The 24,685-nt window shown below is 49.0% G+C and overlaps 1 protein-coding gene across 2 annotated transcripts in view; it reads right to left on the bottom strand.

Moving 5' to 3' along the window:
* Nucleotides 1–24,685, bottom strand: part of GALNT14 (polypeptide N-acetylgalactosaminyltransferase 14) — a 216,842-nt gene that overhangs the window by 64,095 nt on the left and 128,062 nt on the right. For both annotated transcript variants that reach the window (XM_055540587.1, XM_055540588.1), the window contains exon 2: nt 12,079–12,248. In XM_055540587.1, coding sequence (XP_055396562.1) covers nt 12,079–12,248 — 170 coding nt within the window. The remainder of the gene's footprint in view (nt 1–12,078; nt 12,249–24,685) is intronic.

Genomic DNA, 24,685 nt, shown 5'->3' with positions numbered 1-24,685 from the left:
TGCATGCCGCAGCTAGAATGATCATTCCAAACTGTACATCTTTAACATGTTTCAACACTGCCGAAGTGCTCACAAAATAAAGTTGAAACTCCAAATCACCGCTTACCATCCTTGGTGAGCCGGCACCACCTCTGACTCCTCCCGGCACATCCTCCAATTTTCAGCCACGTTCTGCCTGACCTGCTCTTTGTCCCTCCGGACCTCTGAAGGTGCTGGCCCCAGTCCCGTGCGTCTGGAATGCATTCTCTTCTTTTCCCAGGCCTGGCTATTTTCTCCTCTTCTAATCCTGGCTGGGAAGGTACTTCCCCCGGAAGCCTTTCTTGACATCTAAGGCTTTTCTAATGTGCTCCCCTAGGACTCTGCACTCCCCCTACCAGTGCAGTTTATGATCAGGCATTGGGAACTACTTCTCTGTCTCCTCTGCTGATTGTTAGCTGCAGTGAAACCCAGGGCTCATTTGTAGTTCTAACTTCAGTACCTGGCATGGTGACTAAACACAGTAGACATATATAATAAACATCTGAATAATGAGTGGTGGATGAGTGGGGGAGGAAGCAGGTGAGGCTTTCATGGGGTCAAAGCCAGAGGAAGAAATGTCCCTTGCCAGGTGACAGGTTACACCAGCTCAAGGAAGTTGCAGAACTGCAAGTTGGGTGAGGTGCCAAGGTGAGTCATACAGAGGAGACCAAACAAGTCCCAAAACTGAGAATGGTACCATGTGGGGAAAACAGGGAGCCTCTGGCTCATGCTGTCCAGGGAGACATCTGGGATAGTCAGCTTGTGTCTGTGGAGGTTCTGAGGCATTCTGTGTTGCAGTGAAAATACTCAGCTGTGTTTAAAACACTGGGATGTTCCCCTTGTTCAATGAGTCCTGGGGATGAACAATGCTTCCTTACATGGGAGGGAAGAGACGGAATCCTATCCAGTAGGGCTGCCAGACGTTAGCTCGGATGCTGTCTTCTCCCAGACCTGCACTGTCCAATATGGTAGCCACCAGCCACATGTGGCTATTGAGCACTTGTGATAAATCAGAATGGAGATACACTGTAAGTGTGCAATACACACAAGATTTCCAACACTGATACCAAACATAAGATACCTCATCAGTAATTTTTTGACATTGATTATATGTCAAAATGATACCATGAATGGTGGTGGTGCTGGTGGTTTAGTTGCTAAGTCGTATCTGACTCTGCAACCTCGTGGACTGTAGACCTTCAGGCTCCTCTGTCCATGGGATTTTCCAGGCAAGAACACTGGAGAGGGTTGCCATTTTCTTCTCCAGGTGATCGGGTTAAAATAATATATATTATTAAAACTAATTTCACTTAAAATTTTACTTTTTAAAATGTGACTATTAGAAAAATTTAAATTACCTACATGGCTTACATATATTTCTATTAGACACCATTGTCCTAGGTCATTACTAAAGCTTGTATATAATGCAAATTAAAATTTCAACATTAGTGTCAGACAATAGTTTCTAGATACTGGGTTCTTTCATGTGAGCAAAATAAAATTTTCAAAAATTATCAAGGCCATTATTAGACTTGCACCATTTTCTTTTGCAGCAAAAATATATTTTAAAACTCTCAGCATCTAGCATCATTGTTATTTCATCAAAGAAAGGGTGTTTAAATACTCAAAAGGCCACAACCTCAGAATAATTAAAAGCACTATAAACTGTAAAATTAAATTTTGAGAAAATCTCCCTCAGCATCTCCTGCTTTCCCCAACTCTACAGATCAGATCTGCACAGATATATCAAATGGTATCTGAACATATAGTTCAAGCATTTGTTCCACTAAATAACAATGCACCTATGTCCACCCTCCACAGACAGTGTGGACACTAAACACAGGAGACACGACATCACCACACTTGCTCTGGAACCAACATCCCCAGCTCTGTTCTTGGTGCTGCTGATATGAATGAGTTGGTATGGTTTTCCAATCTCTAGCCCCAATTTGGGCTTCCCTGGTAACTCAGCTGGTAAAGAATCTGCCTGCAATGCAGGAAACCCTGGTTCAATTCCTGAGTCCAGAAGATCCCTTGGAGACGGGATAGGCTACGCACACCAGTATTCCTGGGCTTCCCTGATGGCTCAGATGGTAAAGAATCCACCCACAATGCGGGAGACCTGAGTTCAATCCCTGAGTCGGGAAGACTCCCTGGAGGAGGGCATGGTAACCCACTCCAGTATTCTTGCCTGGAGAATCCCCATGGACAAAAGAGCCTGGCTGGCTACAGTCCATGGGGTTGCAAAGAGTGGGACATGACTAAATGACTGAGCACCACACAGCACAGCCCCAGTTTATCTCCTCACACACTGCTGCCACCCAAGCAATCACGTGCTATCTGGGCTCAAGACACACACCTGACCTGCAGAATGCGGACACCTCTGTCGCATTTAGACCTCCCAGAAATGACCACGGCTCCACTCCGCACCACTGTGTTTTCCTAGACAACTAATTTTGGCCTTTTGTTGAGCGGACCCTTTGAAGGGAGTGGAACACTGAGGTCTGGTGGAAACCACAGGGAAGTAGCCGCACCGTTTTCTCAAGGAGATCGGCTGTTCTCAGGAAGCTGCAAAGAGGCTTCTCTTGGGATGCTGCCAGGCCCCATGTCAGTTGGTACCAAGCACCACCCAGATGGTAACTGGGTGCCCGCATATGTGCATGTGTGTGCGCAGGGGAGCATGTTCTCAAAAGACAAGTGCAGAGTCTAGCCAGGACCCGGAAGTGTGGAGGTGGGCCAAGGCTTATTTTTGAAATGTTTCCTGAAAAAGATTCCTCAGTGTCTGAGACTAGGGCTTCTCCAAGTCTTATTTTAGTCCTGCTTGAATCACATTACACAGTAGTAATAATAGATAACAGTGACGAAACCCTATGTCTCAGGTATTCTTCCAAGAGCTTTAAATCTGCACAATCATTCCCTGAGGAAGGTGCTCTGAGACCATCATGGAGAAGACTGTGAGGTCACAGTCAGTAAGCAGCCACATCTCGATGTCACACCAGATGGCCTGGCTCCCAACTCTGAGCTCTCATGCTCCACTAGAATGCCCCTTGATGGTCAGCCAGCTCACTCACTTGAAAACCTTTGGTTCATATTGACCTTTCTCTCTGTCTTTGTTCTTGAAGTCTGCACACTGGAAGGTACTGGAAAGATGGAAAATCACAAGTCTGGCTGTCCAGAAGGAAGGATGTCCCCCCTTGATCTTTCTGAGCTATTTCCTGGTATTTATTAGACATTTCAGCTAAAGGATCAGAGAAGAGTCATTCCTTCCCTTTACCTGAAGGGGGAAATGTTCCTCTAACTGAAACAGTTGAGGGAAGATACCCTAGTGACTCCAGGGATGTGGTCAGACCCAGCACACTGAGATCTGGAATGATCTGCTTGAAGGCCAAGCATCTCTTATTCTCCAGGGAATTCACAGTGGTGGCCTTGTGGAAGGTCTGAGCTGAGGAGGTAAAAAGCCAAGACTTCTCATGCCTGCCCACACCCTTCTAGACGGTTGGTCCATCCCCAAGTTAGTCATGCACCAACTTTTACCTCCATCCCTTTATTCTCACTTCCCTGTGCCCAAGCCCGGCCCAACCCCATGGTCTGTGGGACTGCAACAGCCTTCTGACTGCACCTCATCTCATTCCTTCCCCCCAACCTTCCATATTAATCTTCCTAACATCCTGCTTCACATATCTAAGTCTCCCTACCTTTGGTAGTTATCTAAGCTAAACCTTGGCTGCATCCCAAAGCCCCCACCATTGTGTTAGCCCTGCCTGATAGTTCCCTCACCTGAGCCTTCTAGCCCTACTAACCCAGTCCACTCCTTGGTCATAACCGCACCATGATCTCCACATGCCTCCCTATCCAGCCATCATCCTTTATACAGCTGCCTCTATTTGTGCAACGTTCAGCCTAGGTCAGTGCCTCCATTGCACTTTTCACGGGCTCCCTGGCCTCCCTCCCACTTCTGCACAGCTGTGCCATCTTCTCCATGGGTAGTGGCCACGTTTCTACTGCTTGATGTTCCCATGGGCCAGATCGTCAACTGACTGCAGTCACTTTCCTCCTCTCTAAACCCCGGATCATAGCAAAGTTGTTGTGAGGCTTAACTGAAAGAACATATATAAGGTGCCTACCACGTGTCAGGGGAATAGTTTGATCAATAAATGTTGGCTGATTATGGTCCTGGATTTATGTGCTAACACAGAGAATTCTTTGTTGAGTGAAGGTGGTTTTAAATTTCCCGTGATTTGATTTTCTCCCTGTGCTCTGAGGATTCATTCCCACGCCTGCACTTGCAAACCCTGATGTTTTCAGATGGTTTGAGAATGAATCCAGTGGGGTGTTCTTTGAATCCATCAGTCTTCAGTTGAGACTGATGAAGCATCTGAGTGCCAGGTTCTCTGCGGGGCTCTGGAGGGGGGTGCAAAGATAAGCCAGCACGTCTGCCCAGGTCGTTCAAGGAGGGGAGAGGGAGAGCTTGAAAATGGGGTAACGGGTGCTGCTCAGAGGTGAGCATGGGAGTGGGAGGTGCTGCCCTACTTGGCCTGAGGGGGCACAATGTCTCCCTGGAGTGGAGACCCCACCCACCCGGGTTCCTGAAAGGTGAGAGAGCATCCCAAGCAGAGAGGGCTGTGAGGATGAGAAGGTGAGAAGGCATGAACCCTCGTGCACAGTCAGGCAGCTGCAAGCCTGGGCCTGGCTGTGGTGGGCGTGGCTTCAGGGGCTGGGTGAGCTGGCAGCAGGGCAGGGCTTTGGATGGGGCTCCATGCATCCGCCTCTGGGATGCTGTCCATGGAGGAGGCGTGGAGGGTGGACGGGTGTGGGACCACAGCCCAGTGGGAGGGTGGCTGGGGGCTTCTGCTGTCACCCAGGTAGAGGGGCAGCAATGAGCAGGGAGCAAAGTCAGAAGCCAAGAGCTATCCAGGAGTTAGACTCAACAAATCAAGGGTGGGCGAGGAGGGGGGCCACCAAAGGCTTGAGTTACAGGGTGGGCAGTGGGCTTGCCCTGAGACGGAGACATGAAAGCAGACTGGGTACTTGGTGTCTTGAGAGGCAGGCTCAGCAAGGCTTGCGGCAAGGGAAAAAAGGAAGTGTCTACTTAATGAATCAAGCAGGGACAGGGAGAAGCGGGAAAACCAGAGAACAGAGGTAACGATGCCTGATGGGCTGGCTTCAGGGTCACTGGGAGGGTGAGGTGAGCGCAGGAGGTGAGAGCTGTTGGATATAATCTGCTTCAGTCCAACGTAAGTGGCTCCTCTTACTGCGTCCAGGACACCCAGGACTCCGCAAGGGGCCTCTGCTGATTGTGCCCCTCGCCAGCCCAGATGGAAGCCCGGCTGCTACATGATTCCACAGGTCCCCCAGCAGAGCCCTTCTTCTGTCACATCACACATTCCTCAGTGAGTTCTCCTGGCACCCTGGGGCCCAGGGCTCATGTCACTTCATCCCACTGTCTGTCACCAGGACCACACGGGTGGCCTCCTTCCCACGGCTTCTCCCACCCACAGCTGTCATCTCCTCTCTGCTCTTTTCAGCTCTTGTCAAACACATTTTGTACTTCCTGGCCCCCAGCCCTGAAATCACTCCCTCTGCTGGCCTTGGCATCTATCCCTAGGATCTGAAAAGTGCAAATTTTACCAGATGCGGCATTGTGATTGCCTCATGGCTTGTTTCAACGTTCTCATTTTCAAAGTAAGTCTGACATTCAGGCAAGTGAAGTGTTGGGTGCTGAGAGCCAAGGCTGAGGCAGGATGCTCTCTGCACAACTTCCCTGCCCCCGTCCCCTCCACCCCTGCCTACCTAGCTCTTGGAGAACATCGTTGGGGGCAGGTGCCAAGCCAGGACCTCTCCAAACTTACCCACGTCGCCCCTTTCTCCTGGTTTCAGTCACCCTCTCCCACCTCCTGGACCTGCTTTTGCCCACAGCTGCAAAGCAGTGAAAAGACCCCAGGGTCTGAGTGCTAATGCTGGTCCTCAGACTAATACCAGTTTGCTCACGACCACAGCTAACAGTCACCACAAGCTTATGAGGGGTTAAAGACCAGGCTCTGCATTTGACATGGATGGATTTGCTTACTCCCACAGCAACCCTGGGTACCATTATTATTCCCATTTTAAAGATGAGGAAACTGAGGCTTAGGAGTTGAGTAACTCACACCAGGATCAGCTGGTAAGTGGCAAAGATGCTCTCTCTCCAAGTTCACATGGTGAGGAAACCTACCTGCCACTTAGCCAACCAGTAGCCTTGCCTGGGCCTCTCTTTCATCCACTGAGAAATCACAATGGCCCCTTCACCCAGAGGGTACTGAGGACATCAAGGGCAGGAGATGTGAGAGGGCTTAGGAAAGTCTCCTATAAATATAAGATGTGATTATCCTAATCTGAGGGACTCACCACAAGGTTCAGCCTTTCACTGAGAAATTGCGGCAGGTGTCCTGAGATCCCCTGGACCTCATCGAGCCAGTCCTGCCAGCCTTGTTTCTCTCTGCATTAGGGGCATCACACCACAAGTGTTCTTCAAAGTGTTAGTGGGTAATGGTAACTGCACATGCCAGCATCCTGGGTCTTAAAGGGAAAGAAGCCACATGTTCCAACTTCCTATACTTAGACTGAAAAACGTGGGCAGGCCAGTTTGCAGTTTGCAGTCAAGTTGCCATCCACGTGACATGTCAACTCCAGGGGCAAACAGTTTTGTTGTCATTGTGTTTAAGAGGTCCTGAGATGTTCAAATAAGTGCAAAGACTGTGTTAAACCAGCTTACATTTGGATCTCCAGTTGGGAGGGAGTCTGGTCACCTCCACTGAGGGGAAGGCATGAGAGGGAGGGGGAGGTCATGCATGGAAATGGCCATGGCAGCAAATTAAAAGGATGGTTCTACGGGTTCTGTGGGACCCTTGCCTCCTGTGTGTGAGAAGAAGGATTAATCCAGGGCTTTGAGGAGTAGGGAGGTGCTGCTAAGACAGAGGGAGTCCTGCATCTGGAAATTGCCTCCATCCTGAACCACTTTCTAAGTCACTTCTGGCATGTACTGGCAGAGTATCTTCCACCAGCAGCAGAGCTAGAGGTAACCTTATTCACAGTCTCTGAGCTACTTCTTACTTCTTGTGTGTGTGTGTGTGTGTGTGTGTGTGTGTGTGTGTGTTTGCACTCAGTTGTTCAGTCATGTCCAACTATTTGTAACCCCATGGACTGTAGTCCGCCAGGCTCCTCTGTCCATGGGATTTTCCAGGCAAGAATACTGGAGTGGGTTGCCACTTCCTTCTCCAGGAGATCTTCCTGATCCAGGAATCAAACCCATGTCTCCTGCATCAACAGGCAGATTCACACTGCATCACCTGGGAAGCTCTCTTACTTCTTACAGGTGAAGAAACATACCCAGAGAGCTGAGGAGTTGGGAAGTAACTTAGACGAAACTCTGCTCTTCTCATGCTCAGTCCAGCCGTTTCCCCCATTTTATCACGCTGCCCAGATACAGGACAAAATGCCAGAAACTAATCAGAAGAGGAGCAGATGACTGAGGACGGACTAAGAGCCAGGCTTCGTGTTTGGTTCCTGGGCAAAGGACATAGCAAGATGAACAGGGGAGGAGCAAGACCCTTGATCAAGTATACAAGTAGCTAATATGCTTAGGAAGAGGTACTCCACTTCACTGATTAGCAGGGAAAGGCAGACTTAAACCACAGTGATACACCACTGCTCAGGCTCTAGAAAGGCTAACATGAAAGAGACAGACAATAGCAAACGACTGGCAACAAAGCTGCGGAGCCGCTGGAATTCTTGCATTGCCAGTGGGGTGGAAATGGTATGACCACTTCCTTAGATGTTTGACAATATCTAGAAAAGCTGCCAGGGACACACCCTACAGGAACCTATATGCCTGTTCGCCAGGAGATAAATAAAAGGTTACTCATAGGCGCTCTATCAGAAGAATTTCACACTGGAAAAACCCTAAATAAGTATTAACAGTAGACTAGATATACAAATTGTAACATTTTCCTCCAAAGGAATACTATACAGCACGAGAATGAACAAACTGTCTTGCAAAATGTGACTGGAATTCACACATCTCTCCCATCTCACCTCCGAGTAAACTCCGAGGTCTAAGAACCAACACCCTACCCTGAAGATGTCAGAGCCTCAGAGCCAAGATCCCACACTGCACTCCACCTCCTTGGGCAGGCTCCCAATTCAGAATGAGCTTGGTCTCCCCACCAGCAGGGGCTCTCAGAATATTGTGCTGCCCAAGGATGTATTGCCTAGGGCATCTCTCAGGGTTGCTACAATGAAAAGATAGGGCCAGTGTGAAAGTGAAAGTGGTCCAATGTTTACTGAATTAACTATAAGGGAAATCTGTCTGAAACTCACAGAGCAGACAGGATTGGGGGGAGGGGGTGAGGGAAGAGCCTGCAGGGTCAGCAGGCAAGAGACATGCGACCAGAGTGGAAGGAATCCTGGCACAGAGACACCTGCTGTCTCAGCCTCTGTGGTCTTTCTTCCCCCGGACCCTGGTGAGAACCCCTTCCCGGCCCTGCAGGTGGTCCTCAGGGCAGCAGACACAATTCTCCTGCTGAGATTCCAGGCTATTGGGAAACTCCTCCCACTATTCCCCTCAAAGCTCTTTGAAACTCTGAAGTGCTCTGGAGTGAAGCGCTCTCAGAACCTCTGTCACCAGGCTCACAAACTCCTGTGCTGAAAAATGGTGCACAGGAGGGGCCAGAATGCAGTGGATGGGCGAGCCTGTTTGCAAAGCTAAGTGTCTGTGATGGGTTTCCCCTCCCCTCCCTCCACCTTGATGTGGACTCACCAATTCTGTGCTGAGCTAGTGGAATCGCCTTGACTCTGAGGGAATATGAACATTTTTTATGCTTAGCCATTCCAACCACAAAGATTTTTATCCTATTACCACTCAGTGACGAGTACAAGGAGAGAAATTATGATCATCTTCGACAGCCATTCCAACCGAGTAAATACAAGGAAGGAGAAATGCAATCCTAGACAGGGCCACAGCCCCTTCATTTCCCAGGATGGAAAAGAGCAAAGGAAAAATGTCTTCCCGGTGAGATGTATCGAAGTGTGGAATTTTCCCTCCAGGCAAGCAATAGGCATCCCACTGTTCGAACCACTTAGCACCGCACTGGACAGAGCCCAGGAGGATATGCCGAGTGGAACACTCAGACCCAGCCTGGCCAGGGGGAGGTGAACTAACGAGGCTTCCCAGCTCTCACCAACACCACCCCCCACCAGCCCATAGCTTCTGGGTGCATCCACCCTGCCACCTGCTCCCCTGCAATCAAAGCAACCCCATAGTAAGCATTGCCAGGCAACAGCAAAAATATACATGTGCTTTATCAAAATATTTTCCCCCTTCTCGAGGGGTGTGCCTCCACTTAATGGCTTCCTGTCTGCCAGACGTTTTATGTGCTACTTGGATGATGGCAAATCCAGCTGTTGTCACCAGAATGTGGTGATGGGTGGGAGCGCCTGGCCTGAGAAACGGGGACTATTTGCTGGACCAGTCAATGCTTTATAAATAGTGGAACTCCCCTGGGAAATCTTCTCAGACTCACCCCAGCTAGACACTGTCTCTTCCTCACGTTGAAATAGTTATTTACGGCACTCCACCCCCACCCCATCCCCAACACAGGCAGCCACATCTATTCATCCTTGTGACCACTAGAAATTAAGGCTCTCATCCACGTTAACAGAACTATGGGCCTTAGGGGAAAATTTGGATGCTCTGATGAAGCACCCGTGTAGTCTTCACATGAGACCAAGGCGGGTGGGAGAGCAGAGTGTATGTATGTATTTATATATGAAAAAGAGAAGGTCAACCATGGAAGAACGAACCCATCACAACTGTGTGGCACTCGGGGAGTGAGAAAGCTTCAAGGTTACCTGGTTCAAGCACAGATGAGACGACAAACCTAAGACGGGGCAGGGATGGGTGGAAGGCCATTGCTGGTCACCTTGCTCAACTCCTCTCACTGGACTTGAATCGGGGCTGAGGAGATGGAGCAGCAGCAAAGACATGACTGAAGACCCAAGACAGCAGCTTTCTGTCTCAAGATTGTGAAAATGTCAAGTGTTACATAAGGAGTGGGGTGGGCAGGGAAAGGTTGATAACCTCATAGGGTGAATGAATAGATTCACTGGAAACTGTAGTCACTCATTTCTAAACTATCCTCACGACCTACCCCATGGACTCTAAGACTCCCATAAACCCTGGAATGGGGAGTTCAAAACCTTCCCTAGTCTTATTTCTTACTCTTCAACTCAGTCATTCCAGGCTACGGGTAAACCCCACTGCCTCCCATAAAATACTATGGACTCCATGGGAAAAAGGACCAAGAGAAAGATGGTGAGTCTGATCAACTTCACACAGAGGATCAAGCCCCCTGCCCCTCTGAGGCTTCTATCACATGATGCCCCAATATGACCAGTTTCTCAGGGGTTCCATCCCTCAGTGCACTGGCTTTTCAGCCAGCACAGCGGGCTGTTGGTGAAACCCTCACAGCCTTCCTCTTTTCTCCCCTCCTCACTCCACCTGTGCAACTGTGGATTCCTAGGCCATGTCCCCCAGTGCCCACCCTCTCAGCAGCACCTGCGCTAATGCTCAGCTAATAGTTCTGGGTCTCAGGCACTGTCCTAATGCATCCTATAACTCACAATGCAATTACTGTGGTAGGGAAATTGGAAGCAAATTTAATAAGCTCAGCCCCCTCCCACATGCTGTTTCTTCACTCTTCTCTTTTCAGTAATGAGAATTCTTTAAGGGAAAAGGCCTTTTTCCCTTTAATGGAGGCTATTCTCCTGATTCCTTATCTGAAGCCCATGAGGATGGGAGGATATGGAGAAGGGGACTTCCTCTAGCTCCTTTTGTCCTGTTTACTCGTAAGGCAGATGGGAAGAGAGCAGTCAATTGTCTTTCCAGGCTTACTCTCCCTTTCATCTGCTCAGCTAACATTTATTGAATTCCTATCACACATCACAGATTTCTCCCCCTAGAGGGCAACTGGTGTTATAACTAGTTTAACCTTAGCTGCAAGGCATGATGGGAAAAGGAAGAGGTTAAATTGTGTCTATGGAGTCGGGTCCCCAGGGTGGGCCAAGAGCTATAGTAGGAGCTTCTTGGCAAAGGTGATGCCAGTTGCCAACAGGATGGCAGCATATTGACCCTTGTGGTTGAAGAAACTGAGAGGAGGGGGCAAGAAGGAACCAGAGAAGCCAGAGGTCTCCAAACAAACTGAGACAAAGCCTGTCTCCTGGACAGAGGCAGAGGGCTGCAGAGTGTAGGCAGGTAAGCATCTTTATTCCAGGGCCTACTGTCTACTCAAACCCAGGGCCTCTAAGCTGGACCCACCCACCAACCATGGACTTTATCTGATCCACAAAAGAAAGCTGCAGTGCCAGCTGATGCTCTGTGGTTTACAAATTTACGCAGGCATCAGAATCACTGGCAGTGCATGCTGAGACACAGGTCACCAGGCCCCACCCCAGAGCACCTCACTCAGTAGTTCTGGGGGGAAGCTTAGAATCTGCAGTTCTAACTGGCGATGTAGATCCTGGTCTCCTGGAGCACCTCAATCAGTAGTTATGGGGGGAAGCTTGGAACCTGCAGTTCTAACTGGTAATGCTGATGCTGGTCTCCTGGTCTGGGAAACCACATTTTGAGAACTATTGTTCTAAGCCTTTGCTATTCGATGTGAGCCCTGGACCATCCATCAGCAGAACCTGGGAGTCTGACAGGAATGGAGACTCTCAGGCCCCACCACAGACCTGCTGAATCAGTGTGACAAGAACCTCAGATTATTTAAGTTCAAGAAACACTTACCTGTGGTGGCGATTCTCAATCCTGGCTGCTCACTGGCATCACTTGGGGAGCTCAGAGAAGTGATGCTTCAGCTGGTTGGAGGCTGGCATCAGCATTTTTTAAAAGTTCCCCAAGTAATTATTAGGAGATGCCTGGATTAAGAACCGCTGGGACTCCCACTCATGACTAACACTCCACACCCATTTTTCCAGCACTGAACTTACCCCTCATGACTGTGGGGAGGGGTCGGGAGGAAGTACCTGAAAAGACGAGTATCTGGGACCACCCGGTTGCTGGCGATCCGCTCACTCTCCCGCTGGTTGAAAGCATACAGCTTATAGGGATCGTCGCCGACACGCCACTTCTTGGCATTCAGATACCGCCGCTCATCAAACTGGTCCCATAGGTCATCCCAATCACCATCCGAAATCTATGGGACATGAAGGGGAAGTCGGTGAGGACAGCTCCGGGCCCTCTCAGCTCCCTCTGTCAGTGCCCAGAGACCAAGCATGTGCCAGCAAGGTTCAATGCAAAGATGGGGCAGATGTAGGACATTAATAAAACCATCAGCAGTAATAATAAATGATGATGACGACAATGGCAGCTACCATTTAATGAGTACTGTACTCATATACCAGGCACTGGGTTAGGACCTATACACACTTATATCATGTAATTCTCATAATTTTAGGAAATGGATGTTGCTCGTATTCCCAATACGCAGACAAGGCCGTCTCAACAGTCCAAGCACCTTGCTCAAGATACCACAATTAGGAAGCAACAGGGCTGGGACTTGGATTCTAGAATACTAACCCCAGAGGCCACCTCTCTGGGGTAATTTTAGACACGTGATGGAAAGTGCCGGCACAATGGCTGACACATAGTAGGTACACAATGACTGCCATTCCCTGCTCTGCCAAAGAAGGGCAGCAATGGAAAGCAAGCGATCCATCTATAACGGGGGGGTGATACCTGCTGGACAGACACCTTGTGCGTTCCTTCCTTTCTCCAACCCAGGCTGCTGCTGCTGCTGCTAAGTCGTTTCAGTTGTGTCCGACTCTGTGCGACCCCATAGACGGCAGCCCACCAGGCTCTTCCGTCCCTGGGATTCTCCAGGCAAGAATACTGAAGTGGGTTGCCATTTCCTTCTCCAATGCATGCAGGCATGCTAAGTCACTTTAGTCGTGTCTGATTCTATGCGACCCTATGAACAGCAGCTAACCAGGCTCCTCTGTCCACAGGATTCTCTAGGCAAGAATACTGGAGTGGGTTGCCATTTCCTTCTGCAACCCAGGAATCTATAGTTATTTTTAAGAAGCCTCCAAGGGGGAGCAAGTAACAACCCTCATCATATGAGGAGACAGCACTTTAGAATGTGTAAAGCGATTTCTGCATTCATCTTTTTTGTTGTTGTTGTTGTTATTGTTTTTGTTTTTTTTATTTCCTTTTTTTTAAATTTTATTTTATTTTTAAACTTTACATAATTGTATTAGTTTTGCCAAATATCAAAATGCATTCATCATCTTGATTCATTCTCACCAAGACCCTCTGCAGGGTAGGGAAGACAAAGTTTCAGAAAGGTTACTGGCTTGTCTGAGGTCCTCCAGTGGATGGTGGCAGAGCAAGCCCAAGCAGAGCTCTGACTCTTGGACCCTCCAGTGCAGAGGAGGCAAGGAGATTCACACAGGGGGAGGCCGATTCCTGCCCAGACCCCGGCCTGCCGCCTCTGCCCTGCCCACCCAGCTCTGCAGCCACCAGAGATTCCTCACAGCCAGTAAGGGGTCTGGGCTTCAGGACCTCTGCAAGCTGGGCGCTTCCCTTGATAGTCACTGCCCAGTGGATGCTAGTACTGCCCCTACTAGGGGAGAGGCAGTCTGTATCAGCAAAGCTCAGACCTTTTAGGTTCAAGAAAGCCAAAAGAACACTGCATCTGGAAAAAACTATTGACCAGGCCCTGACATGGACCATGAGGACTGGAGCCCTGGGGCTGGCACAGTCACCAAGGATGAGATGTTCATTCATGTGTTACTGACCCCTGGCCCTGTGCACGTATCTGAAGCTGCCTGGGTACCACCCATCCCATCACTCCCAGGATGCCCTTCTGTCCTCCAGGCACCTAACAGGAGAGCCCAGGGCAGGCACCGCAGACAGCAGTGCAGGCGCTCAGCCCACACTTGGCAGGTAGAGGGGGGCCACTCGTGCCCACATGCACATTCATCTCAGGCACCCCTCCAGCTTATCAGGTAATTGATCTCTCCCTTTCACACTCTCTCTGTTATCTTCTTTTGAAACAGCATTCTCCTGCTAATAGCACAAAATGAAGCATTGGAAACCAGTGATTTTTATCCAATAATTGATTTTATTAATGTCCTGTGATATTGCTGCTACATGGGGACACTGAGGGGGGGAGTTGAAACCCCAGCCTGGGCTGTGCCATGCCATAGCCTGACAGCTGTCATCTGTGCTTGGAACATGACCTCAGGGCTACCCTGACATCCCACTCTTGCAGGAAGGGCCATGCAGCTGGCTCATGCCCAGCTGAATTTACTGCAAATCTCAAAATAATTTGTGGGCCCCTACAGTGCAGAAAGTGAAGAGGCTAAAAAGCCTCTTGATAAAAGTGAAAGAGGAGAGTGAAAAAGTTGGCTTAAAGCTCAACATTCAGAAAACTAAGATCATGGCATCTGGTCCCATCACTTCATGGGAAATAGATGGGGAAACAGCGGAAACAGTGTCAGACTTTATTTTTGGGGCTCCAAAATCACTGCAGATGGTGACTGCAGCCATGAAATTAAAAGACACTTACTCTTTGGAAGAAAAGTTATGACCAACCTAGATAGCATACTCAAAAGCAGAGACATTACTTTGTCAACAAAGGTCTGTCTAATCAAGGCTATGGTTTTTCCAGTAGTCATGTATGGATGCGAGAGTTGGACTATGAAGAAGGCTGAGCACTGAAGATTTGATGCTTTTGAACTGTGGTGTTGGAGAAGACTCTTGAGAGTCCCTTGGACTGCAAGGAGATCCAACCAGTCCATTCTAGAGGAGATCACCCCTGGGTGTTCTTTGGAAGGAATGATGCTGAAGCTGAAACTCCAGTACTTTGGCCACCTCACGCGAAGAGTTGACTTATTGGAAAAGACTCTGATGCTGGGAGGGATTGGGGACAGGAGGAGAAGGGGACAACAGAGGATGAGATGGCTGGATGGCATCACCAACTCGATGGACGTGAGTTTGAGTGAACTCCGGGAGTTGGTGATGGACAAGGAGGCCTGGCGTGCTGCGATTCATGGGGTTGCAAAGAGTCGGACATGACTGAACGACTAAACTGAACTGAGTGCAGTGTGCCAGGGAGGAGGAGATGCGGAGACGGCAGTCCCCTGCCCTCCAGCGGGTTGCAACGTTACATGAAGATGTTTATAACAGAGGAGGGACAGGAATAGGAACAGCCTCCCAGAAAAACATCAAATGAGTTAGGGCTTGAAGGATGAGCTGGGATTTTGCTTTGCTGAAGGGGAGATGGGAAGGGAAGTGTGTGCAGTGAAAATCCAGATAAGAGACACGACAGCTTAGAGCCATCGGGGAATGGCTAGCTCAGGACTGGGGAAGCCAGAGCTGAGAATGCAAAGAGAGCATGAGTGAAAGAACATTCTGGAACATAGATGGTCCTGTATGAAGCAGGTCGGGGGAAAGTGTCTGGCTACATGTTTAGGAGGGAGGGGAGGGAAGAGAGCTCTGCAAGGAGACCAGCTGAGAGGTGACCTTAGCCCTTGAGCCTGGTGGGAAGGGAAGCCTGCTGGGGTCCAGGTGGATGGTTCTACCCATTGGCTGGAGAAGTTGGTGGTGAGGCAGGCTCTTTGGGGAGGCACGGGGGCTGGAGAGATGACACTTGACCTACAGAGACAGCACTCGACCAACCTTGGCTTCATCCCCACACCCACTCTCTACTCACACCAGACCAGGCTCAAGGCCAAGAGGGCACAAGGCCGGGGGTGTTGTTCAGCAATCGCCACCCTAGGGCAGCTAAGCACCCTTGGTATCCTTGGAGATGGTGCCATGAGAACTGAGCTGGCTTCCAGAAATCCTAGAACCAGAGCAGCAGCCAGGCTGGCAAGAGAAACTGTCTGAACAGTCAGTCGAGGTGGCCTTGCAGGGGACCACTCCCTCAGATAGTCACGGGCATGGAGCGGGTTCACACTTCCCTGCACTGGATCCACTGTGGGGATCTCCCTGTCCTGGGACCTTGGTATTCCTATAGTGAAGTCTGGATGCATTAAGTAATGGTGAAGCTATGTTTAAGACAACACTACCAGTTGAGTAGCAATTTCTGTTTTACAAAGTACCTTGCAGGTGCATGGCAGAATCCCCCATTTGGAGGAGGAGGGGTCAGCTTAGAGAGGTAAGGTGGCTCATCCATGCTTGACAGCTGGTAAGTGAAGGAACCCCCGACAGAGTCTCCTCAGAGCATCCCAGCATCATGGACAGAACAAAGGTTGTCCTCTACTGAGGGTGAGTGAGCAGAGAAAGACCCCCTCTGAGGAGTAGGGTGGAGGACATGCCCAGAGAAAGGACCCCAGCCCCTTTTGCCCTACTTGTCCTCGGAATAGAGTGGACTTCTGAAGGGGCAGTGACGTCATAGGCCTGTTTTGGGGCTGATTTCCAAGCTCTTCAATCCATAAGTCCCACGTCTGGTGTCTAAGGGCCCAGAGCATGTACATTGTACCCATGCATTGGGCTCCTTGGTTCCTGGGCTCATGTGAATGCCCAGAAAGCTTCCGAACACGCATTTTCACCTTAACAAGCCTTCCCAGCCCAGGAAGTAGAATGCTGCTGCTCCAAACAAGGACACAGGAGCCCCCAGAGGGCCAACCCCAGAACTGCACCCACTCCCACGTGGCTACCCCCAGGCTGCCCTCACTCAACTTTCTGACCAAAATTTATTCAGTCCAGAGTGGGCGTGTTTCCAAAGAGGGGTATAAAGCCACAAACAGAAACAAAGATCATCTTTTAAACAGAAAATTTCTGACTAAGCCAGCCAACCCCCTGGCCAAGACCAGTGCTTAAATAACTTGGCACCAAAATCAAAAGCTCAAAAGCACATCTGTTAAGCTGCTTCATGTCTTTCCTCCCACCAGGCTTCTGTGAGAAATCTGGAACCCCTTCCCTCCATCCTTCCCTGGCCTATTTTCTCTCACTCTGTTTTCCAGCTGATTATCTGGCTCAGGAATCACGGGGGTAGCCTTCCCTTCTGTTAGGTTCTGAGGCTGCCTCTGTTCCACTAATGGTTTTGTCTCCTTCCCCTTGTTCCTGCAGCTTGGCACTGCTAGTTTTCTCTTATTGCTCTCATTCTCTTCTTCTTCAAATGGGAAAATCTCTAGCCCTTGCTAAGGCTTCCATCCTACTCTGAACTGCACCTGATCCTCAAGGAGCATCTCAGAGTCACCCTGTAACAGCTAACGCCTTGAGGGGCATCCACCATGTGTCCTAAACATTTACATTTAACCCTCACTTGATGTGTGCATTGTTTTAGTCCTGTCTGACTCTGCAACCCTATGGACTGTAGCCGCCAAGCTCCTCTGCCCATGGGATTCTCCAGGCAAGAATACTGGATTGGGTTGCCGTGCCCTCCTCCAGGGATATTCCTGACCCAGGGATTGAATCCATGTCTCTTAAGTCTCCTGCACTGACAGGCAGGTTCTTTACCACTACGCCACCCAGGAAATCCACAATACTTACTGTAATGGAATCAATAGGACTGTCCCCATCTTGTAACTGGGAAAACTGAGGCACAGAGAGATTGAGTAACTTACCCAGTGTCACACAGATAGGAGGTGTTAGAGCCAAGATTTGAACCCCAGGGTAGCCTGGCTTCAGTTCCATGTGTTCAGCCATTAGGTGACTCTGCCTGGCTTCATCTTCACTGCCATTTTCTTGGGTCTTCAAAGACTGTCTATGTGTTTCCCACCATTTTTCTAGGTCCAGTTCTTTCTTTTCTTAGAGATCTTCCTCCAAGCAAAGACATCTGTACACCCCTCTTAACCTCCCCCTGCCTGCTCCTCACTCCCCTATCTGGGCAGCTGTTCTCCTCCCAACAGTGGTCTTGGTCCTAACAGCCCAGGCCAAGAAAAGGGGGAGGGCTGCAGGCAGATTCCTGCAGGATGATGGGAATGTGATAGAACAGCACAGAGAAGGTCATCATTGAAAAAAATGATAGAACTGATCATTTAAAGACAGTACAGGGACTTCCCTGGTGGTTCAGTGGTTAAGGGTTCATGTTCCAGTCAAGGGGTGTGGGTTGATCCCTGGTCCAGAAGCTAAGATCGCATATGCCTCATGGCCAAAAATCCAAAGCATAAAACAGAAGCAATAGTGTAACAAACTCAATAAAGGCTTTTAAAATGGTCTACATCCAAAACAAAAAAAACAAAAAAAATAAAGACGATATAATTCATCTATCCAACCAATGTGTGAAACTCCAGTGTAACATTCTGCTGGATCCAATGCACATTCATCCAGTTAGGAACACAGAGGCCCCCAAGATGCCCACTCCAAGCTTCAAAGGACTATATATAACTTCTAGAAGTTTTCTTCTAATTTTGAACCAGAATTTGTCTTCTTGTAATATCTCCCTTTGGGAGCTGGTTTTTATCCCCAGGGATATTTGATGCAAATCTGACCTTCCTTTCTCATGTCCTTGACATATTGAATGACAACTATTGTGTCCTCCAGGTCTTCCAGCCCCCCATTACGTGACTTGTATCTCAGAAAAAATGACCCAGAGGAGTGCAAAGATCTACCAAAGGATCAAGAGAACACGACTAAGTGAAGTCGGGTGGGATTCATCAAGGAATTCAAATACCCTGGAAAGCCTTCCATATGTGTGGAACAAGGAGAGAGGCATTGCTCACGACAGAGTCTAGCTTTCATATGCAGATGGAAGCTGCTCTGTTAAAGTGCTGTTCCTCTGATAATGCCCACTACTTTCTGAACACATAAAACTACCCATCCCAGCTCCCCTGTCAGAACCCTAGAGGGAGGGGTCCCCCAAATGATGTCTAATCCTTACAAGCCCAATATTCCACAGAAAATTGCATCCCCAGTCTCCCAGTGAGGACACAGGCACAGGGAGGATGAATAAGTTGCCCAAGTTCACACAACTGAGAAGTGTGTCTCAAAGCCTACAGACCCAGCTTCTCGGCCAGCCATGCAGTCTGGAGTTCCCGTACCTCCCTGTACCCAGGCTACTTCCAGAACTGCAGCCTCTGCTTCCTAGCACCACCCCGGGCACTGCCCCTGCCTTTCACCCACTGCAGCTGTCTGCTTCCAGCACCATGGCAGACCAGATGCCAGGACTTCCATGCTAAACTACAGCCACATCTTGCATAATTAAAAACAAATGTGGTTTTTAATGCATTGCTGGACTTTCTAGAAGGAAAATCTTCACCATGAGATGAGGGATGAGGCCAGGGATAATATAGGGTGGTGAAGCCAGAGGTGGGATAGATGATAGTAAGTAAAGATAACATGTGAGGCTGCCCCAGGGGTAATGGTCATCGAGAAAGTAAAGCCCACCTCCTAAAAGATGGAGACACTGAACCTGAGTCTTCCATAATTAAGGCTTGGTCGTTCAGTCAGGTCTGACTCTGTGATCCCATGGACTGGTAGCCCACCAGGCTACTCTGTCTGTGGGATTTTAGGCAAGAATACTGGGTGGATTGCCATTCGTCTTCCAGGGGATTTTCCTGACCCAGGGATCAAATCCGCATCTCCTGTGTCTCCTGCACTGCGGGCAGATTCTCTACCTGATGAGCCATCAGGGAAGCCCAGTTAAGGACAAGAACAGGGACTAAATGGTCCCAGGTTAGCTGTGAGCTGGCTCATGGCAAAGGCAAACATAAACCTTATCTGGAGGAAAGCAGTCCCAAGGCAGCTCCCAGGATTCCCACGTAGCTCACCAAAAGATGAATTCACAATAAAAAATGATCATACACACAAGGAAACAAGTCACTATAAGGGAGAGTCAGTGGAAACTATAAAGAACATATTCTGATCCACCAAGAAATTCAAACACAGAAATTACAGTAACAGAATAAAACATATGCAGCTTGAAATGTGGAATGAAAAACTAGCAAAGAACAAAAGTTCTTGGAAAAAGAATCAAACAGACTTTCTAGAAACAAAAAATATATATATTAATGATTGAAAGTCAAACAAATGCTTACAATCTTCATAGCGTTTTCACAAGAACGTCTCATTTATATTATCCCTACTTGGCCCCACAAGGCCAGTTAGGTTGTTCCCATTTTGCAGATTGGAAAACTGAGGCTCACGATAGCAAAAGAACTTTCTTGAGACCACATAGATAGGAGCTCACAACTGAGACTCTAACCCAAGACTTCTGACCTCAAAACAGGTGTTCCTTCCCCATCACCAGATGTGTCACTCATTCACGGGGCCTCTTTGCTCCCCCTGCTAGGCAGTCACAAGAATACAGGAAAATCTGCCCACCTCTGTACTATTCTGCTGTCAACCTATCCAGGGAGTGACCTTGCATTTCCAGAGGGCCAGTCAAGAGAGGATAGCATGATCCCACATCAGACCAACACTGCTAGGTAAGTCCTACTTAGCCAGACTGGGTCTGTGAGAGAGTGACTGCCAGTAACAGACTCCCCACAGTGTGCAGGGTCAGCTCAAACAAAGAGGCAGGGACAAGCCAGCCCTCGTTCACCCCACCTGGGTTCACGACACAGGCAAGAGCTGCAAAATCCTTCCCCCTCATCTGGGGACAGCACATCAATTATGGATTATTAGATAAGATCTCCATTTTAATATTTCCACCATGTATTATCACCTTTCCCTCTCACTGGAATTCTGTCTGGGGAGTTATTTAACTGATGTGCAGAAATCTAAATTTAATTTATTATGATCTAACTCACTTTAGAAGCCAAATTACCCTGCACTGGAGAAGGATCAAGTCAATATCCCACTTGGCTTTCTATTTATCTTCTGCACGGTTTTCTCTTCTCTTTAGAATTCATTTTATCTCGGGTGCTGGTAATAAATTTAAATTTTCCTCAGAATTAGGCAATTGCTCCTTCAATGTTGTAGTTTAATGGTTAGTATTAATTATATGAAAGTCACTCTTAGAGAATTTGGTAGATGGAATGGACATATAATAGAGGAGGAAAGGGCAATTTCTCAGACCAAATGAGGTAGCAGATCATTCAGTAGGATGAGTTTACTTTTCTATTCTACCTCCTTCTGTCTCTTCTCCCCACTTTCTTTCTTACCCCCACTCCCTCAAGAGCCAGGTGCCAAGGGATGGGGTCTGCTGTGGCTTCTCTGAGCTGCTGGGAGGTCTGATGGCCTGGCCCCACATCAAGAGCCCCTCTGTTGCTGGATTCAGTCTCATTTGGTCTCTGACCAGAGCCACCATAGCCTAAATCTCTCCTCCCCACCACTGCCCCAAAATACACACTCAGCACATCACAGCTTTGGGAGGTGCTATGAGCCTTCTGGTAGAAGACAAGTTCTGATAATTATTATAATTGCCTGAAAACTCCAACTGTGAAATATAATGTGATTAACAGAATGGACAGAAGCCCAACTTTTGTTTCTGTAATAGGAAAAAAAAAATCTCATGCAATTTGAGCCTTATATGGAGATTAACTTGCTTGCTAATTAGCGTGATAGGGAGATGCCAGGGAAGTATAAATCAGTGTGACTGGGCAAGAAGGTCTGGTCCCCCTGCACGTGCCAGGGTGGGTGAGTTCTAATGCTATGTGTCTGCTTCCTACCCCACACCTTATACATCTACCGCCAAAGACCAAACCCAGAGCTCCTTTATGGATATCAGCATCTCAGGTCACTGGTTGTTTGCTTGAAGAACACCTCCCAGTTGCTGGTCAGCAGGAAGACAGAGAGAGAGCAGGTCTTAGCTGCAGCATTGATCCCTGCATCTTCTTTGAGTCCTAAGGTGGAACAGTAAGCAGACATGGGAACACAAGAAGCCTCGGTCCCTTCCAGCTCTGGAACCCAGGGAGCAAGAGATCAAGTGCAGAGGGAGCCAAGTAACCACCCGCGGCTCGGGAGGAAGAGGATTTGGCGGACTGCATGGTGGTGCAAAGCGGGTGGCTGTGCCCCATCACCAGGAAGCTGGCACAGGAGGACAGCAGGCGTGAAGAGATGGAACCAGTATTCAGGAGGGACCAAGGAGAGGGCCTACACCTGGGAGAGAGGACCGGAAGTAGGCTCAGGAAGGGAGGCCCCCAGTGGAACAGAACCAGACGCTGAAACTCATTGTCTCTGGAGTGGACAGCTGAGTCGTCGTGGGATCTCAAAAGACTGAGGTCTGACAGGTGACTGACACTGCAGCTATGTCCCAGGACAGGGGTGTGAGGGAAGAGGAGGCCACTTCTCCTGGGGTAGCCCAACAGCGTGGCCATAGCAGGACAGAGATAGAGCCTCACGGTCACTAGAAGCAGGAAAAAAACCAAAATGTTAAAAACAAGATTTGGATTTCCCCAGTGACAGAAGAGGTCTCCCTCTTCACCTATACAGAGCCAGGAAATATCTTGAGGCATCATCAGAAGTCTCATTAGCCTCAAGGAGTAGCTTTGGAAGGAAGCAGTTTTCAAGGGGCAGGACTGAACCACAGTGTGTGGCAGGGGCCACATGTGAACATGCCTCCAGGGACACGAGAAACAGAAATGTGAGCAGAGACCTTCCAGGAGCCACACAACACCCGCCTAGTGACGCTGCCTTAAATCTCCCCTTTGGGTGAAACAGGGCTTGCCTGGTAAAGATGGTAAAGAGTCTATCTGCAATGAGGGAGACCCAGGTTCGATCTGAGTCAGGAAGATCCCTGGAGAAGGAAATGGCAACCCACTCCAGTATTCTTGCCTGGAAAATCCCATGGATGGAGGAGCCATCCTCCATTGTTGGTGACAATATATGCCCATGGGTTGAGTTTGCAATCTACCAAATTGTGACCCAGGAACAATCATGGAATAAAAGGAAGGGGGTAAAGAAAGATAAAGGAGGGAAGAATGAAATAAAAGGAAAGGTGCTCACTCTACATATTAGGCTTTTGTGACATCTCTCTCCTTCAAGGGGCCCCTTGTACATTTCAACCCAATTTCACCCAGACAGAAATGCAGCAGAGAGTTCTGAGGTGTGGAAAGGTGGAGGTGGGCAAAGAAAGGGATGCACAGCACCAGAGAAGATCCTGCAATTCCCCTCAATGGTCCCGAGGATGCCATAAGAGAACAGGAGTCAGGCGAGCCGGCCCCGAGCCTGGTTCTGCTACCACATCCCTTCAACCTCTTATGGTAGGTTTCTCCCTCCACCCCAGGGGCAAGATGAACCTTTACCCCACACGATTTTACAGATCTGAATTAAGTCTCAGAAATAAGACAGGAAAAAGTGCTGGGCAAAACATAAGGCGAAAGTAACCCATTATTATTGTCAGCATTGCTTTGGTTACTATTATTCCTTTTGGGGACAGAATGCTAATGAGGAGAAAATTTACTATTTTACAATTTACACTCAGCTAATTTATGTTCAGCTTCTTCCTTCCTGTGGCAGAAATGGGGTCTCTGACTGCACCTCCTTCCTGTCTGCCTGTGATGAAAGGGACAGGTTGCTGATGTTGCCTGGGGCTTGGGAGGGCTCATCCACCCAAAAGCCCCATCTCAAACATGGGTCTGAACACAGAGCCATGCAAACAACACAGCCAGGAAACTACTTTTAACCAGGTCATCACCAGCTTGGAAGGCTAGAAATCTAGCTTTGCGAGGCCTCTGTGCAAACTCCCTTTATTACGTGGCTGGAGGTGGGACCTGGGGCAGGCATGGAAGCCACGCTGGGCGATTCTGGGTAGAGATCCTAGGATCTCAGAGGTGAGGTCAGAAACCAGAACCTGCTTGAGACGCCGAGGCTCCCATCAGGCTGAGGAGCCTGGGCGTCAGGGCTCCCTGCTAGAGGGCTGGCCCCTCTCCCTCTCCAACGCAGCGGCCCCGGAGGGTCTCCTGGGTACCTCCTGGGACTTGGCTTCCAAGAGCTGGGATGGCCAACCCTACCGTCGCCCTCACAAGGAGTGTGTTCACCAGGGTTTGAAGCTTCCCCAAATCTCCCTCTGGGTTCTTCTCAGGCCAAGGTGACCTTGGGGGAGCCAAGATGGAAATGGCTGTGGGAAGCCAGGGAAAGGGACCGACTTGAAGAGGTGAACAGTTCGCACACTGCACAGAGCCGCTCAGAACAGCAGCCATAGCTAACAGTTGTGTAGCATTTACTGTGTCAGGCTCTGTCCTAAAAATGTCACTCACCAAGTACTCAGGACAAACCTGAAGCAGGTGATACTACCAACCTATTTTAACTGAAGGTGAAACTGAGGTTCGAGGAACTAAAGGAACTCAGTCAAGGTGACTAAAACCAAGGCGGGTAGGCTCTGCCGTGTCCTTTACTAGGACCTACAAGGGCAGAGGGTCGTTCGTGGAAGGAGGCTTCGAAACCCAGCTCTGTCTAGAGAAGGATGAAGGAAGGAGAGGGGAGGAGGTGCCCGCCAGAAGCCTGTCATACACTCTCCACCAAGGCTATCCTACAAACACCTCCCCTAATGAACAGGTCAAAAGGTGCTAAACTGGATTTTCTGGCTAGAAATAGTTTCAGAGTTGCGTCCCTTAAGCCCTGTCATTCATTCCCCAAAGGTGACATTAGCAAGAATCCTCTAGCGCTTGACAGAGAAGAATTTGTTCCTCTCTCTTTGCCTCCGAGGTGCCGGCTAGATCTCCCCAGATACCATGTGCAGGCAGGGCCCAGAGCTTAGGGCATTTTCTATCCGCTCTGTAAATAAGGTGACACCCAGAT

The sequence above is a fragment of the Bubalus kerabau genome, chromosome 11 (genome assembly GCF_029407905.1).
Source record: "Bubalus kerabau isolate K-KA32 ecotype Philippines breed swamp buffalo chromosome 11, PCC_UOA_SB_1v2, whole genome shotgun sequence".
Taxonomy (NCBI): Eukaryota; Metazoa; Chordata; class Mammalia; order Artiodactyla; family Bovidae; genus Bubalus; species Bubalus kerabau.
This window is presented reverse-complemented; position numbering and strand designations above follow the sequence as displayed.